Below are 15,866 nucleotides of genomic sequence, written 5' to 3'. Positions count from 1 at the left end.
TCTCACCTTGTCCTCTATCATCCGGGTGATGACCTCCTCTGGAACCCCCCTCGCTCTCAAGGCATCGAAGAAAGCCATTTCTGCTCTGACACAGGGGGGCGCAGGCAGCTCTGCTAGAAATCTCAGTTGTTTTCTCGAGATCATGAAATAATTGTTTTGTTTTTTCGAGATCACGGAATAATTATCTGTTTTCTCGAGATCACGGAATAAAAGTGTTGTTTTCTCGAGATCTCTAATTAATTATGTCGTTATCTCGGGATAACAAGGTGAATTAAAAAAGATTATATGAAGTCCTCTGTCGGCTTCCGTAAAATTCTCTCTAAACATTTTACTTGTCGAAATTATTATTATTATAAGTAGTATTAGTAGTTGTAGTAAAAAAACGGCTTCATCTAGGGGTGTTGTGGAGGTGGGAGCACATCCCTGCCCCACGCCCCCATTCCATCTGGATTCGCCCCTGCTTTGGCGTTTGAGCGCAAAGAATGGATAACATTTATTTATGCAGAAAACAGGACCAGATTTACAGGTAAGAAAGTTTTATTGCGTTTTCACATCATATGCTCCTCAGAAAGAGAGTTTAGGTGCATTTGAGTGGAAAATAGTGTTAGTTGTTGAAGCGTTGCGGAGCATCAGCTGTTTTTAGCAGCAGATACGGAGCAGCTCAGCTCAGAATTCTAAATAAAGGAGGAAAAAAGCATAAAAATGTCTTTGTGAAGCTCAGTGCAGGTGTGCTGTTGTCGCCTTTAAGAGGTGAGGACGAGTCGTAGCTGCTGCAAAAAACCGTGGATGAAAAGCTCACAGCTCGCTTCATAGTAACAATAGTAACGCACAGTGACTTGGAGAAGTAACTTTAATCTGATTACTGTTTTGGAAAGATTAACGCGTTAGATTACTCGTTACTAAAAAAAGTGGTCAGATTAGAGTAACGCGTTACCGGCATCACTGGATAACACTGAAGTGATGAACTCCTAAAAAAAAAAAAAAAAGAGCTGTAGCTACCACTAACTTAATTTAGTTATGTGGAGTAGATCCCTAATCAGACACATTCAGATAGTATGTGCAAGTGTCCTCCTGTAAGGATCTGTTAGCATAGCATATAGCTAACATTCACTGTTAAACATCAGCTTAATAGTTTGTTTTTATGAAATGTGGTTACAATAGTCTGTCAGAACCAGTCAGATCACCGGGGTCCTCACTGTTTGCCTGAAAAAATGATTTAGGAGGCAGACAGATGAAGTAAAGGCAAGACTGCTAATGCTAATGCTGGCTAATGCAACAGAAAGATGTACACAAACTGTCACTACAAGTCTTCTTGTTATGAATGCAAGATCACGAAATGAAATGAAAAAGATGGAACTTATATCTATACAAATAAATAAAAAACCAGGACTGCTGCTTGATGATGAGAAAATGTGGTTCAATCTGAAAATGGTGTGAGAAGCTAACAGGCTAAATGTAGAATACACAGCTAACCACTACTTTATATACATGGACTAAATAAATAACTGGTCCACCAACAGAAATATATTGATAATAAAAACTGTTCTGAGATTAGAACATTAATCAGTAAAATGTCCCCTGTGAAATTAGCACAAATGATCTATAATCTCCATCACGAACAAATGCATGATTTTAGGGGTTACAAACATTTTTGATGGTTAAACTTTATTCAGAAAAAAAATGTTAGCAGGCTTAAAGCTAGAGGAACTCAAATTATTGGAAGCTAATCGGTTTACAAGTGTTTTTCAAAGTTAGCTGATAAGATAATCCCTCAATGAAAACGTTAGCTTCACTCGTCAGGAGGAAAGCCACCTTGACACTTGCACAAATTTGATAAACTGTGTATAAACTGTGCAAGTGCGCAAAGAAAATCTTAAAATGTTCAAAATTTCTGGCACCCATAAATTTCATGCCACTTGTGTGAACTAGTTGTGAACATTGCGGAACCTAAAGTGATTTTGTGGTGGTATGGATGAGGAGACGCGCAGCACCGGTGCATGCTGACATGGCTTGGTCTGTGGGAATCTGTCCACTTTTGGAGCAGGCCTCAAGTGGCCATTCAAGGAAATGCAACTTTTTCCACTTTTGGGTGGCTTCGTTTTTGACAGCAAAAGTTAGGGTTTGGGAGTTAATCACCTTTGGAGCCAGCCTCTGCTGCCAGCCTGCTATATTTGGTCATGGCAATGCCTTGGTGGGGAGGAAGATTGTCTCCTGATTGATTCCAGGGTGGGATATGTACATCCAGGGTTAATCTAGAGATGCCTGTGTATGGATTTGTTTAACGTACCAACAAACACACAGTACTTAGCCTGGTCCAATGGCTGGGAAATCCAAGTGATTGGGGTCTGAGGACCTGCTGCAGCCTTCATCTGCCTTCACAGCTGTTGGGTTACAAGCCATCACCTCGTCCGCCTGACCTGCCATTGAAGACTTCTAGTTTCAAGAGAGCCCTGTTAGCCATCTTGTGTTGAGGGTTCCTGTTAGGCCTTCATGGTTACCATAGCGGCCACGGGCACAACAGGCAATCCCCTACTTGACCTGTTATCCAGGTGTGGTGACGCAGACAAGGGGTTGGATTTTGACACCGGCAATGTTTGGTACTTCCGTGTTGGCTTCATTTTTCAGCACTGGAGGTTTCTGCTTGGTGTTTTGTGACAAAATGTGAGGTTTGAACAACAACAACAAAAAAAAACTTGCACTTAACAATAAATAAATAAATAAAAAGAAAAGTTAGAATTACCCCCAGTCTCCCCTATATTCCACAATAATTAAAGTAGCACGGAGTCAATAAAGCGTATGTTTAGGTTTCCAAACAGAAGTTTCTCCTCTCTCTCCCCCTCTCTCTAAGAATGTTCAGGCCCCTCCTCCTTATGATAATGTGACAGGAGCATCTCCGGCTCGGAGAGGAGGCTCCTCTCATTCTGACTCCGTTATGTGATCAGTTTCTCCGCACACGGACTCCTGCCGTCTCCTCCTCTGGTTCCCCCTTTTCTCCTTCTCGTCGTCACTCTCAGCTCCGCACGCGCAGCTTCCCTCCCGCAAATCAACTGAGAAGTTACTTTCGAAACACTTCAAACTTTACTTTTCCTCAGGCATGACCACCATGGCCACTCCGGCTGCTGCGGCTCTGCTCCCCGCCGCTCCTCTCGGCCACCACCCGGCGCCGAGTTCCACCTCTCCGGCCACCAACTCTCCGCCACCTGCGGCCACCTCCGCCGCCTCTTCCCCGACTCCTCCGGTGGCTCACCCGGCGCTGCTCCACCAGTTCCGGGCGGACCTCTTACTGGCAAACGGTGGCCCGCTGAAGGCAGGAGGAGCGGCGGTGTCCGGCGGCGTGAAGCCCGTGTACGCCACCCCGTCCCCCGTGGAGAGCACGCCGCAGAACAACGAGTGTAAGCTGGTGGAGGTGAAAGGCGCCAAGCTGGCGTCGTTCACGGTCAGAGACACGGAGCTCATCTGCCTGCCGCAGGCCTTCGACGTCTTCCTCAAGCACCTGGTCGGAGGGCTGCACACCGTCTACACCAAGCTCAAACGGCTGGACATTTCCCCGGTGGTGTGCAACGTGGAGCAGGTACGGGTGCTGCGGGGTCTGGGGGCCATCCAGCCCGGAGTGAACCGCTGCAAACTCATCTCCCGCCAGGACTTCGAGACGCTCTACAACGACTGTACCAACGCCAGGTGAGGGGGAAGAGGGGGGCGCGGGGGGCTCCCCGGGGGCACGTACCCCCTCCAAACTTTGGAGGAAAGGAGGATTTTTTTTTAAGTAGTCTTAGTAGTTTTGTGCAGCTGTTATTTTTTGAATAAATTAATGACTGATTATTTTCTCCATTAATCTAGTTGTTAAGTGAATAAAATGTCAGTCAGTGCTTTCCAAAGTTCAAGTGGATGCAGTCAAACGTCTTTTTTTTTTTTTTTTTTCTTCCACAGGACAAATGTACTGTTTGCCATTAGAGGGGAGTAAAGAAAGCTTAAAAAATCACATTTAAGAAGCAGAATCAGAGAATTTGGATTTTTTTTAAATCAATTATCAATTTAAAAGTTGATTAATGATCAGTTGATGTTGCAGCTCTGCTTAGCATTAAAACCTTGTTTGCAAAACTGAGTATTCTACTCACTTTTGACACATTTTTTTGTAGTAAGAACAAAAATCTTTTCCAAATGGTAGCAAAATAAAGCTGACAATCTGCTTTCTCTAAGTGCATGTGGTTAACTAGGTATATTTGTACTGTGCATTTTGCCAGTAGAGCTATTTTCAAATGGGACCTGGACCATATCAGAATTGTGCTCCTGCGCAAGACTCCTGGAAGTGTGCACAGCTTCTGTCCTGAAGCAGATGTTTTGTTCAAATTTTCAAACATTTATGTATTTTACCAAAATTATACTCCAACCTAGACACTTACTCTAATCCTAACCCCAGCCCAAAATGATTTTATATATAAAAAAAAATAATTTGCAAAGTTGCCAAATAACTGAGACAGGTTTAAAGCCTCATACTGACACCGGAGCACTTCCAGAAATGGTGGTCATACTTGGGAGTGAAAAAAGAAATCCCAATGTGCCCTGGTTTGCAAAATGCATGGAACACTGATATTGGGACCTCAACTGAAACCAAAAAAAAAAAAAAAACATACTAGCCTACAACATGAGTCAGGTTTGCAAGAGAAAACCTGGATTGGATTTATTTATTTATTTTCTCTGAGGGAGTTTTTCCTTACTGCTGTCACCTGTGTGCTTGCTCCTGGGGTGATTTGTGATTTGGCTCTATATAAGATGAAATTATTTTTCTCTGATATCGAAGCTCATCATTTTGGCCATTATCAGACTGATACGATCCAAAATTTCAGATCAGCCCTCTACTTAATAGTATTAACACCTTTCTCAAAATGGAAACAAAATAAGGTTATTTTGTTTGTATAATTTTGACCAACTAGATGTATTTTTTTCTAATATGTTCAGTTATATTAACTCCACGGCCCATTTTGAATTCTGAAAATGTTCTAAGGCCCACCCAAACCTTAATTGCAGTGAGGTATTGATCCAGTGACGTTCCACATTATGATCAGTTTGCTATGACAATGGATCCACCAACACGGAGATCTGATGTAAACTCAGGTACTGTACATGCTGGAGTCACATAACAAATAGAAACAAGCATAGTTTATTTGCATTTGTGTGAAGAATTATGTTGGGATAATAATGCAGTTAGTCGGAACTACAAAATTCCCAGTCATAGTGTCCTTGTTAAAGACACTAAACCCCAACTTGTTCCAGTCCAAGTCGTCCCATTAATTGTTTTTAATTAAGTTGATAGATTATGAATGAGGACAATATACATGATAATGTTAAATTTATGATCGATTAACACTAATCTGTTAATCGATAAAGTTTGTTTTACATAAAATGAGTATTGATGTTTATGACTGTGCAAAAGTCTTAAACACCCCGATTTTCTGTTTAACTCTTTCTTTTCTGTTTTTTCCTTCATTAATGTCAGTTGATCAGCATATGTTGAGCTTTAAACATAAATTTAAAGTAAAAATAAATAAAAATCAAATGGATGGAGATGTCTGCGTATTTTTATTAATAAAGTAGCATATTAATTTTCTTTCAGATTAATAAAACTTGATTAGTCTGTAGGTATACAGGCCAGCTCAAGTTCACACAGAGAACAGTCACAGGCTCATAATCGGCAAATCAACACAATGTTCTTTTAAAATCATAGTTCATTTATTCTTTAATGCCTGACATTCATTTGCCTAAATTATTTGATATTTCATAACTCTTTTTCCCTGCATTTTTTTTTTTCTGACCATGCCGAAGATTTTTGCACTAATACTGTATTGTGTTTAACAGAGTTGAAATTAATTGATTAGTTGACAACAGTTTTAGTAATTGATTCATCATTTACAGGAATTGTCTAGTGGTGTTCTTTTCGAATATGTCTTGGACTCTGTCACACTATGAGTGACATTTTGTAAATGAAAATATATATATTAGAAATGTAAAAAAAAATGAAGTTAATTATAAAACATAATGACAAATTAATCAACATTTTAATGTCAGCTATATCAGGCATAGAAGACATTCGCACTGCAGTTTACAGGCAGAATAATAAATAAAATGTAAAAAATGTGTGGAGCACTTGAGCTATTTTAAGCAATAAAATAAGCATAGCTTTAGGCTGGTTCCTCCCACTTGGTTGTTTGCAGCCACAGAAAATTCTAATATGCTGTCACACATGTCCAACTTATAGCTGTCAATCAATCCCACATGTTCTTGGATACAGTTAAGAGAGGATCATCAGGGGAAAAAAAATTTAACCTCCAACGGTTCCCTGAGCTGAAAATGTCAAGAACCCCTGATATTAAGCCCCATGGAGATCGGCATCGTTCAGGGAAAATCATGTTTCTTCTTGAAATTGAATTGTTTGTGTTGCTGGTGTCTAATATGATGATGACTGACAAGTAATCAATGGCGTTAACCCTTTATACATCCCATTACAGTACGGCTGCCAGGCCTTTTTGCTAATCACCACTTCAGCGCGTGATAAGTGCAGCGATGTCGTTGACGATAATGAATTTTAGTAATCCTAAAAGTCTTAAAAGTTTGTCATTTTAAGTCAAGTTATCGTAGGCTGTGATCTCTTTGCTCTCTGCAGCGTGCACCCGCCGTCTCTCCACACTCGCTGAATCTGACACTGTCATTGTGAGAAATTGATTCTTCACAGAAATTAATTAATTTTCATTTGGCCCCAAGCGGCAGCTTAAATCAGGACAAGCTCACTCACTCACCAGCTGATTCCCTCTCTTTCTCTCTCTCCTTCCTTAATAACTCGCTGTCTTATCATATCAGCACTCTTTAGCCCTGAGCATTAGAACAGAGGAGATGATTAAATGAATTCTCGGTATTTATGATGCGATTATGCAAATTATCTGTTTTGCAGAACTTTGATGGTGACCAGCTACATGGGTCATCAATCCAACACGCCAAAGAGATGTTGGGAGGCTACATTGGCTGGGATTTGCGGTTTCCCGGTGCCTCAGCCTGCCCTTCTTGTGCAGACCACATGCTCGTAACAGCATGGGTTTGAATCCAGAGGAGTGTGGATTAGCCTTAGTTTGGGGACTTTTTATTGTTTGATATTTAATCCCTGTTTTTGGAGCATGAATGATCCAATTTACATTTGGCATTAAGTGCTCATAGAAAATGTGTGTGGACAGACAACAACATTGGAATCATTTTTGCATTTTGTTTTAACTACCTTGTCCAGATTTAGCTGAAATCACTTGTATTTTCATATAATTCTGTTTATGTCTGAAAGATGTAGTTTCATTTAAAGGGGAATTTGTGGAATTTTTCAGTCTGGCCTCTATTTGTAGATGGTTTTGGGTTCATTTTCTCCACTTGGGCCAAAAATGATTTTAATTGGTGCAGTATTGATTTAGAACACAAACACCGCCATGGACTGAATAGCTACATAATGTAATGGTTTGGGGCAAGCTAAAAACAAAGTGTCTGTTAGCATGCACAGCATTTCTATGGGGGTAAACATGTACATTTTACATTACTAAATGTAAGAAAACTTTTTTAAAATGACCAATTACACAGTTAGCTGCTTACCTTAGCCTCCTGCCCATTCATTGGCAATACACTTAATGGAAACATGTATTCGAAAGACTTAAGTATCACAAAAAATGTTTTACACTCACATGAGGTTACAATGGGGTACAAGTTCTATTTTTCAAAAGTGAAATGGAAACTTTTTTGCTGTTATAGGTCACATGATGTTCAGAAAGCATCACATGACATTCTCAAATGCAAGGCACAGTATGTGTGGGTGGCGTAAGAGAAGGAAAGCTTGTTAACCCTTAAAAGAGATGATGTTATGGCAGTATGGTTTTCGCAAAAAAATAAACAAAATTAGAAATGCATTATTTAGATATTTAGCGAGACTTACCCTTCCATCACCATAACTATGGGAATTACAATTTTCGTGATCGCCTCGCTTGAATGACTGTTATTGCAAACCTTACGGCCACATCCCATCAGTTAACAGAAATGCTTTCATTTTGCTATTGTGCTTTTTAACATTCTAAAAATACGATGTCTGTTAGAAAAGTATCGGACCTTTTTATTTTTTGCAAAAACCTGATGGATTTGAATCACGTGTGCTTGCCTGAGCAAACCTTGAACCTTCGCATGAACTTTTTCACGCCTGTCGATTGCATCATTTTCTGGTAAACAGCCTTTGTGTGAGGTGTGTGTCGTGCGCTCTGCGTTTTTTCATTCCAAGGAAAAAGACGGAACGACTGGAGCAGTGCCGCATCAAATTTTGCCAGAAATTGGGCGACGGCCAGGTGGAAACCATTCGGAAGATTCAGACGGCTTTCGGTGACAATCCTGTGGGCATCACACAGATTAAGGAGTGGTACAACCGGTTTAAAGACGTCCGCACAACGGTGGAGAGCGAGCTGCGCTCTGGGCGGCCGTCAACACGCTGAAATGACCAGATAATTTCCAAAGTGAACGCTGTGGTGATGTGGGACCGCCGTGTGACTGTCCGAGAAATTGCGGAAGAGGTGGACATCAGCACTTTTTCGGTACATTCCACTGTGACGGAAGATTTGGCCATGAAAAGAGTGGCAGTGAAATTCATGCCGATGGCTTCAGCACGAAGCTGCCGACGGCGGAGCAAAAGCGCCTTTGTGTTGAAGTCTCACAGGACATTTTGTGACATGCCCACCTCTTCCACAATTTCTCGGATAGTCACACAACCGAAAAGTCACCGAAAGCCGTCTGAATCTTCCGAATGGTTTCCACCCGGCTGTCGCCCAGTTTCTGGCAAAATTTGATGCGGCGCTGCTCCAGTCGTTCCGTCTTTTTCCTTGGAATGAAAAAACGCTGAGCGCACGACACACACAAAGGCTGTTTACCAGAAAATGATGCAATCGACAGACGTGAAAAAGTTCACGCATGCGCACGAAGGTTCAAGGTTGACTCATGCAAGCACACGTGATTCAAATCCATCAGGTTTTTGAAAAAAATAAAAAGGTCCGATACTTTTCTAACAGACCTCATATTGCTTAACTGTTGTAATGGAAATCGGGCTGATGATGGACTCATTCTTCTGCTTACAACACAAAGGAGCCCACAACTGTGTTTGCTTTCACATTCAATACTCGACCGATTTAAAATGGTTTTTTTTCCAAGTGAAAACATGAGCTCAAAACACCTAATAATAGAGCCTAGGTTGAAAATCCCAGCGTTACCCTTTAATAATCTAGTATTCACTAATAGATTAGTGCATATGCTTATTTTAAGACCTCTAATAAAATAAATACATCAATAAAAATCCATAAGCATCTTTAGGCTTCTTTGGTATTTCTGTGCCAGGTGTTAATGGAAGTGATGTTGCTGGCACAGCCTACTAATGAACGACACAACACTCAAACCGCCTTTAGTTAATGAGTTCAGAAAACGCCATTCAGCCGTGATTCCTTGTCTTAACCTTAGAAATGCGCTGTGGTAGGTACTGACGTTAGCCTTCTGTAATAAGTTGTCCTTTGTGTAGCTGGATCGGAAAGTGGATGCTCATGATGACGGCGGTGGTAAGACTAGACTAGACTGACCCCTTAAAACATTGCAAGAAGATCTTGAAGAAGTGGCTGTTACTGTTCTTGGATGGTGTCAGTGCTCAAAAACTGTTTTTTTACTTAAGTGCCATCACTTATTTTTCTGTCCTGCAGAATCAGAGTAGAGAAGAAATGATCAATTCCACACAGCTACCACAACTATTTACAGGGATTCTCGCCCTTTGACCTTCTGACTGTTCATTTACTTTTTTTTTTTTTACAAATTAAAAATTAAATGTTTTGGTCATAACAAAAAAAATCTTACAGCTGCAACAAACAATTTTCGTGACGATTATTGTTTTTTGTCTGTGTGTGTGTGTGTGTGTGTGTGATATATAATGTCAGAAAATAAGTATTGTTTCTGTGAAAACAAAATGAGAAATTGTCAAGTAGTTTTTGACAAGTCAAAACCTGTTCCAGTCAAGTATAAACCCATTTGCCATTGGTTTTAAAATATTTAAAACTGTTTTAAACAAATGCAGCACATGGTTTAATGTTTTAGTGATTATTCAACCATCACTTCGTACATTTAAAACCATATACCAGATTATCTCTAATCTGCCCAAAATAAAGCTAATTTAAGACATTTTCCTATCATTTAGGACAAGTTATAATCTGTGAAAACTAACACATATGGTTTATATTTACAAAAGTAGAAAACCTTGGCTTCAGTGAGTAAAAGTCCAGCAATGTATTATTTTTCTACCTGTGCACCTAAAACAGGTGATTTCACTCATCAGCTCATCTACCTGCCCGAGTAGCTGAACGAATTAGAATCAGCTGGTTTAGTGGGTGGATGGAACAAATATGTAGTTGGATATTTGTACCCACTGAAGCTGGAGTTTTCCATCGCTGGTCTTTTAAAACATGTTTAAACACAGTAAATATGTATTTGCTCCCACTCCAAACAGAGTTGTATAAATTCTATCACAGACTGAAATCATCTCTATCACAGTAAAAATGGCACTTACTAGAGTTGAACAAAGTGACTTGTATATCTCTGTTAGGACTAGGACCAAAAGTGTACATTTTACTCTGAAAAATTTACTGTGAAGCCATTTAAATCATTTTACTTACAGTGAACCTGGAAAGTACTGACAGCACTTCACTTTTCCCACATTTTGTTATGTTACAGTCTTATTCCAAAATGGATGACAATTTTTTTTCCCCTTACAATTTTACACACAACACCCCATAATTACACTGTGAAAAAAGTGTTTTGTTTTGTTTTTTAGATTTTTGCAATTTTATTAAAAAATAGAAATCACATGTACATAAATATTCACAGCCTTTGCCATAAAGCTCAAAATTGAGCTCTGGTACAACTTGTTTCCACTGATCACCCTTGAGATGTTTCTACAGCTTAATTGGAGTCCACCTGGGGTAAATCCAGTTGATTGGACACGATTTGGAAAGCCACACACCTGTCTACATATAAGGTCCCACAGTTGACAGTGCATGTCAGAGCACAAACCGAGCACAAAGTCAAAGGAATTGTCTGTAGACCTCTGAGACAGGATTGTCTTGAGGTCCAAATCTGGGCAAGGTTACAGAAACATTTCTGCTGCTTTGAAGGTCCCAATTAGCACAGTGGCCTCCATCATCAGTAAATGGAAGATGTTCGGATCCACTGGACGCCCATCTAAACTGAACGATCGGGGGAGAAGGACCTTAGTCAAGCAGGTGACCAAGAATCTGATGGTCACTCTGTCAGAGGTCCAGCATTCCTCTGTGGAGAGAAGTAAACCTTCCAGAAGGACAACCATCTCTGCAGCAATCCACCAATCAGGCCTGTATGGTAGCGTGGCCAGACAGAAGCCACTCCTTTAGTAAAAGGCACATGGCAGCCCACCTGGAGTTTGCCAGAAGGCACCTGAAGGAATGCCATGCATCATGTTTGGAGGAAACCAGCTGCTATTCCTACAGTGAAGCGTGGTGGTTGTGGGGATTTTCCACCAGCAGGAACTAGGAGACTAGTCGGGATTGAGGGAAAGATAAATGTAGCAATTTACAGAGACATCCTGGATGAAAATCTGCTCCAGAGCGCTCTTGACCTCAGACTGGGGTGACTGTTCATCCTTCAGCAGGACAATGACCCTAAGCACACAACCAAGATATCAAAGGAGTGGCTTCAGGGCAGCTCTGTGAATGTCCTTGAGTGGCCCAGCCAGAGCCCAGATCCGATTGAACACCTCTGGAGAGATCTAAAAATGGCTGTGCACCGATGCTCCCCATCCAACCTGATGGATCTTGAGAGGTGCTGCAAAGAGGAATGGGCAAAACTGGCAAAAGATAGGTGCACCAAGCTTGTGGCATCATATTCAAGAAAACGTGAAGCTGTAGTTGCTGCCAAAGGTGCATCAATAAAGTATTAAGAAAAGGTTGTGAATATGTATAATAGCTTATCTACATGTGGCTTCTTAGTTTTTTGTTTTTAATACATTTGTTAAAAAATTGCTATATTGTCATTATGGGGTGTTGTGAGTAGAATTTTGAGGGGAAAAATGAATTTTCTCCATTTTGGAATAAGCACTATGAATACTTTCTAGATGTGCCGTACCTTTTGAAAGCATCATTCATATCATTTTGAACTAGTTTTTCCTCCATGGAGTACAGTTTAAAGTTAGTTAACAGAGGATTATCTTTTTTTTTCTAGGTTAAAACAAATTTGAAACTTTTTACTGTTTCTATTTATCCATAAAAAACAGTAAACTACATTTGTTTACATCAGTTTAAATCTGTTTAAAACTTTCTTGTGTTTTAAAGACAATTTGAAGGACATTAGTAGCATTTTAAACAAAGTTAAGTTTGATGACATGTAGTACAATTTAGAACCACCTAAAGCAGAATTGAGCCGATTCAGATGGAAATATGCTATATGAATGGAATCCATTTTAAACCAGTGTTACTCTTTGTTTACAGGTCTTTGAAGTGTGGTTTATACCACATTAAAGCATGTTTAAAGCTGTTCAAAATCTGTTTAAAACAGCCCATTTCAAAGACTGTTTGCAGTATGTTAATTCTGTTCTGTCTTCATGTAGTCCATCTTAAAACTATATAAACATTGATTGCCAAACTAGGTTGTAGAGAATAAAGCAAATTTAAGAAATTTTACTGTTTGTTTAGATCTGTTTAGAATCTGTGAAAAAATAGACATCTGATTCATACTCATTTAAGACCTTCAAAGCCCCCATTTCAAGAATTAATTGCAGCATTTTAAGCTAGTTTAGTTTTCATGAAATAAAGTTTAAAACTACTTAAAAATGCAAATAATGCATTGAAACCTATTAAAACATTAGCAGCAAAACCATGAAGGCAACTAAATTCTTTATATAGTACAGATTTAAAACACTTTAAAATAGATGATCGTCACTGCATTCAAAATAGAGCAAACATATTTTACATATCCAGGGCTATTTTGAGACCAGCGAAAAGTAAGATATCTGTTTTTATATCTACTTAAAAGAAGTCTGAAGTTGTATAAAAGTGGCTAAAACCATTTTAACTAGTTTAACTTACATAAAAGAACAACAAAAAAGAAAGGAACAAAAATTTACATTAGGAAAGCAGGAATAAATCACTTTGTACCATGAATTAATTGGCAAATATTTTTCTGTTGCAGTTAAGTGTGCGCGCGCACACACACACACACACAGTCCACTGTCTCCTCAAACCATGAAAAAGGGCCAACTTCACGAGATGTAATTCATGCATAGGTGACACACACGCACACAACCACACTCTCACCCTGTCATCCTCGAACACGCTCTCACACGGTTACGCCTGTGTATTTGCTGGCTTTGCTGCTAAATGACATTAGTTCCACAGAGAGAACATGGCGTGTAGGAGGCAACCTGATCCATCGTCCTTTTCTGTCTCTCTCACAAAGGAACAGTTTCATTCTCTGCTATGGACACACATCAAACGGCTCAGGTCAAAGTGTGTGTGTGTGTGCGTGCGCAGATCGCGCATACATAGATACTTATAGTTTGTGGAGAGAACAGAAACACCAGCCCCCAATGTGTTGCATAAAAAGTGTAATGTGGCAAAGGACAACATATCCTGTTACTTTTTAACAAAGCGTTGTTGGCTCATGGCAACACACTGCGTCTGTGTCAGGAGTGTGTGAACATGTTTTTGAACACGGCTTGCCGAAAAGTAGAACAATGTGTTTCCTTAACAACGGGGAATGGTTGGAAAAAGACTAATGTTCCAAGGCATTAGTGTCCACTTGAGTAGAGAAACAATTAGTCAAGTTAATTGACTAGTTGATCAACAGAAAAAGAATCATCAGCGTAATTTATCAAGAAAAACTGCCAACTTTATTAACATGATGATTAGTTATTTTTCTGTTTGAGATAAACTGGTTTTAAGCTGCACCACGGATGATGAATTAATGGTTATAAATCAGCAGTGCCCTTCAATAGACTGGCGGCCTGTCCAGGGTGTACCCCGCCTCTTGCCCAATGACCGCCGGCACAGACTTCAGGTACCGCATGACCCTTAACTGCAATAAGCTTGTGCGGGAGGTTGAGAGATACCGACTAGAGATAGTCGGGCTCACCTCCACGCACAGCTTGGGCTCTGGTACCCAACTCCTGGAGAGGGGCTGGACGCTTCATTTTTCTGGCGTTGCCCACAGGGAGAGGCAGAGAGCTGGGGTCGCATTGCTTATTGCTCCCCAGCTCAGTCGCCATGTGTTGGAGTTCACTCTGGTGAACGAGAAGGTCGCGTCCCTATGCCTTCGGGTCGGGGACAGGTCTCTCACCATTGTCTCGACCTACGGGCTGAGCAGCAGTGCAGAGTACCCGACCTTCCTGGGGACTCCATTGTTCTCTTGGGGGATTTCAACGCCCACGTGGGCGGCGACAGTGAGACCTGGAGGGGGGTGATCGGGAAGCACGGCCTCCCCGATCTGAACCCAAGTGTTGTTCAGTTGTTGGACTTCTGTGCTAGTCACAGTTTGTCCATCACGAACACCATGTTCGAGCATAAGGGTGTCCATAAGTGCACGTGGCACCAGAACACCCTGAGCCGGTGGTCGATGATCGACTTTGTAGTCGTGTCATCTGACCTTCGGCCACGTGTCTTGGACACACACCTGGTGGTGAGTTGGATCCACTGGGAGGGGAGGAAGCCGGTCAGACCTGGCAGGCCCAAACGTATCGTGAGGGTCTGCTAGGAACGACTGGCGGAACCGTCTGTTAGCGAGGTTTTCAACTCCCACCTCCGGGAGAGCTTCTCCCAGATCCCGGGGGAGGTTGGAGACATGGAGTCCGAGTGGACCATGTTCTCCACCTCCATTGTCGATGCGGCTGCTCGTAGCTGTGGTCACAAGGTCTCTGGTGCCTGTCGCAGCGGCAATCCCCGAACCCAGTGGTGGACACCGGAAGTAAGGGATGCCATCAAGCTGAAGGAGTCCTACTTATCTTTGTTGGTAGGTCGGACCCCAGAGGCAGCTGACGGGTACCGGCAGGCCAAGCGTGCCGCAGCCCGTGCAGTCGCAGAGGCAAAAATTCGGGTCTGGGAGGAGTTCGGGGAGGCCATGGAGGAGGACTATTGGTCGGCCTCGAAGAGATTCTGGCAAACCGTCCGACGCCTCAGGAGGCGGAAGCAGCTCTCCACCAGCACTGTTTACGGTGCGGGTGGGGAGCTGTCGACCCTGACTGGGGATGTTGTCGGGCGGTGGAAGGAGTACTTCGAGGATCTCCTCAATCCTGTCGTCATGTCTTCCACAGAGGAGGCAGAGACTGGGGACTCAGAGGCGGACTCATCCATTACCCAGGCTGAAGTCACCAAGGTGGTTAGAAAGCTCCTCGGTGGCAAGGCTCCTGGGGTGGCTGAAATCCATCCTGAGTACCTTAAGTTTCTGGATGTTGTGGAACTGTCTTGGCTGACACGCCTCTGCAACATCGTGTGGCGATCGGGGACAGTGCCTCTGGATTGGCAGACCGGGGTGGTGGTCCCTCCTGTTTAAGAAGGGGGACCGGAGGGTGTGTTCCAACTATAGGGGGATCACACTCCTCAGCCTCCCCGGTAAGGTCTATTTCAGAGTACTGGAGAGGAGAATTCAACCGATGGTCGAACCTCGGATTCAGGAGGTGCAGTGTGGTTTTCATCCTGGTCGCGGCACACTGGACCAGCTGTACACACTCCATCGGGTGCTCGAGGGTTCATGGGAGTTCGTCCAACCAGTCCACATGTGTTTGTGGATCTGAGAACGGCATTTGACCG

General features: G+C 41.9%; 2 protein-coding genes across 3 annotated transcripts in view; both read left to right on the top strand.

Annotated features, from left to right (window-relative positions):
* mzt1 (mitotic spindle organizing protein 1) overlaps positions 1 to 3,197 on the top strand; it is a 34,019-nt gene extending 30,822 nt beyond the window's left edge. The window contains exon 3 of the mRNA XM_034184286.1: positions 3,093 to 3,197. Within this exon, the coding sequence (XP_034040177.1) occupies positions 3,093 to 3,098 (6 nt within the window). The 3' untranslated portion in view covers positions 3,099 to 3,197. The remainder of the gene's footprint in view (positions 1 to 3,092) is intronic.
* dachc (dachshund c) overlaps positions 2,810 to 15,866 on the top strand; it is an 87,758-nt gene continuing 74,701 nt past the window's right edge. The window contains exon 1 of one of the 2 annotated variants that reach the window (XM_034184284.1): positions 2,810 to 3,678. In XM_034184284.1, coding sequence (XP_034040175.1) covers positions 3,095 to 3,678 — 584 coding nt within the window. In that variant the 5' untranslated portion in view covers positions 2,810 to 3,094. The remainder of the gene's footprint in view (positions 3,679 to 15,866) is intronic. The other variant, XM_034184283.1, reaches the window with a different exon arrangement.

The sequence above is a fragment of the Thalassophryne amazonica genome, chromosome 13 (genome assembly GCF_902500255.1).
Source record: "Thalassophryne amazonica chromosome 13, fThaAma1.1, whole genome shotgun sequence".
In the NCBI taxonomy this organism is placed as follows: Eukaryota; Metazoa; Chordata; class Actinopteri; order Batrachoidiformes; family Batrachoididae; genus Thalassophryne; species Thalassophryne amazonica.
The sequence above is the reverse complement of the archived record's forward strand: the minus strand, read 5'-3'. Positions and strand labels throughout refer to the sequence as shown.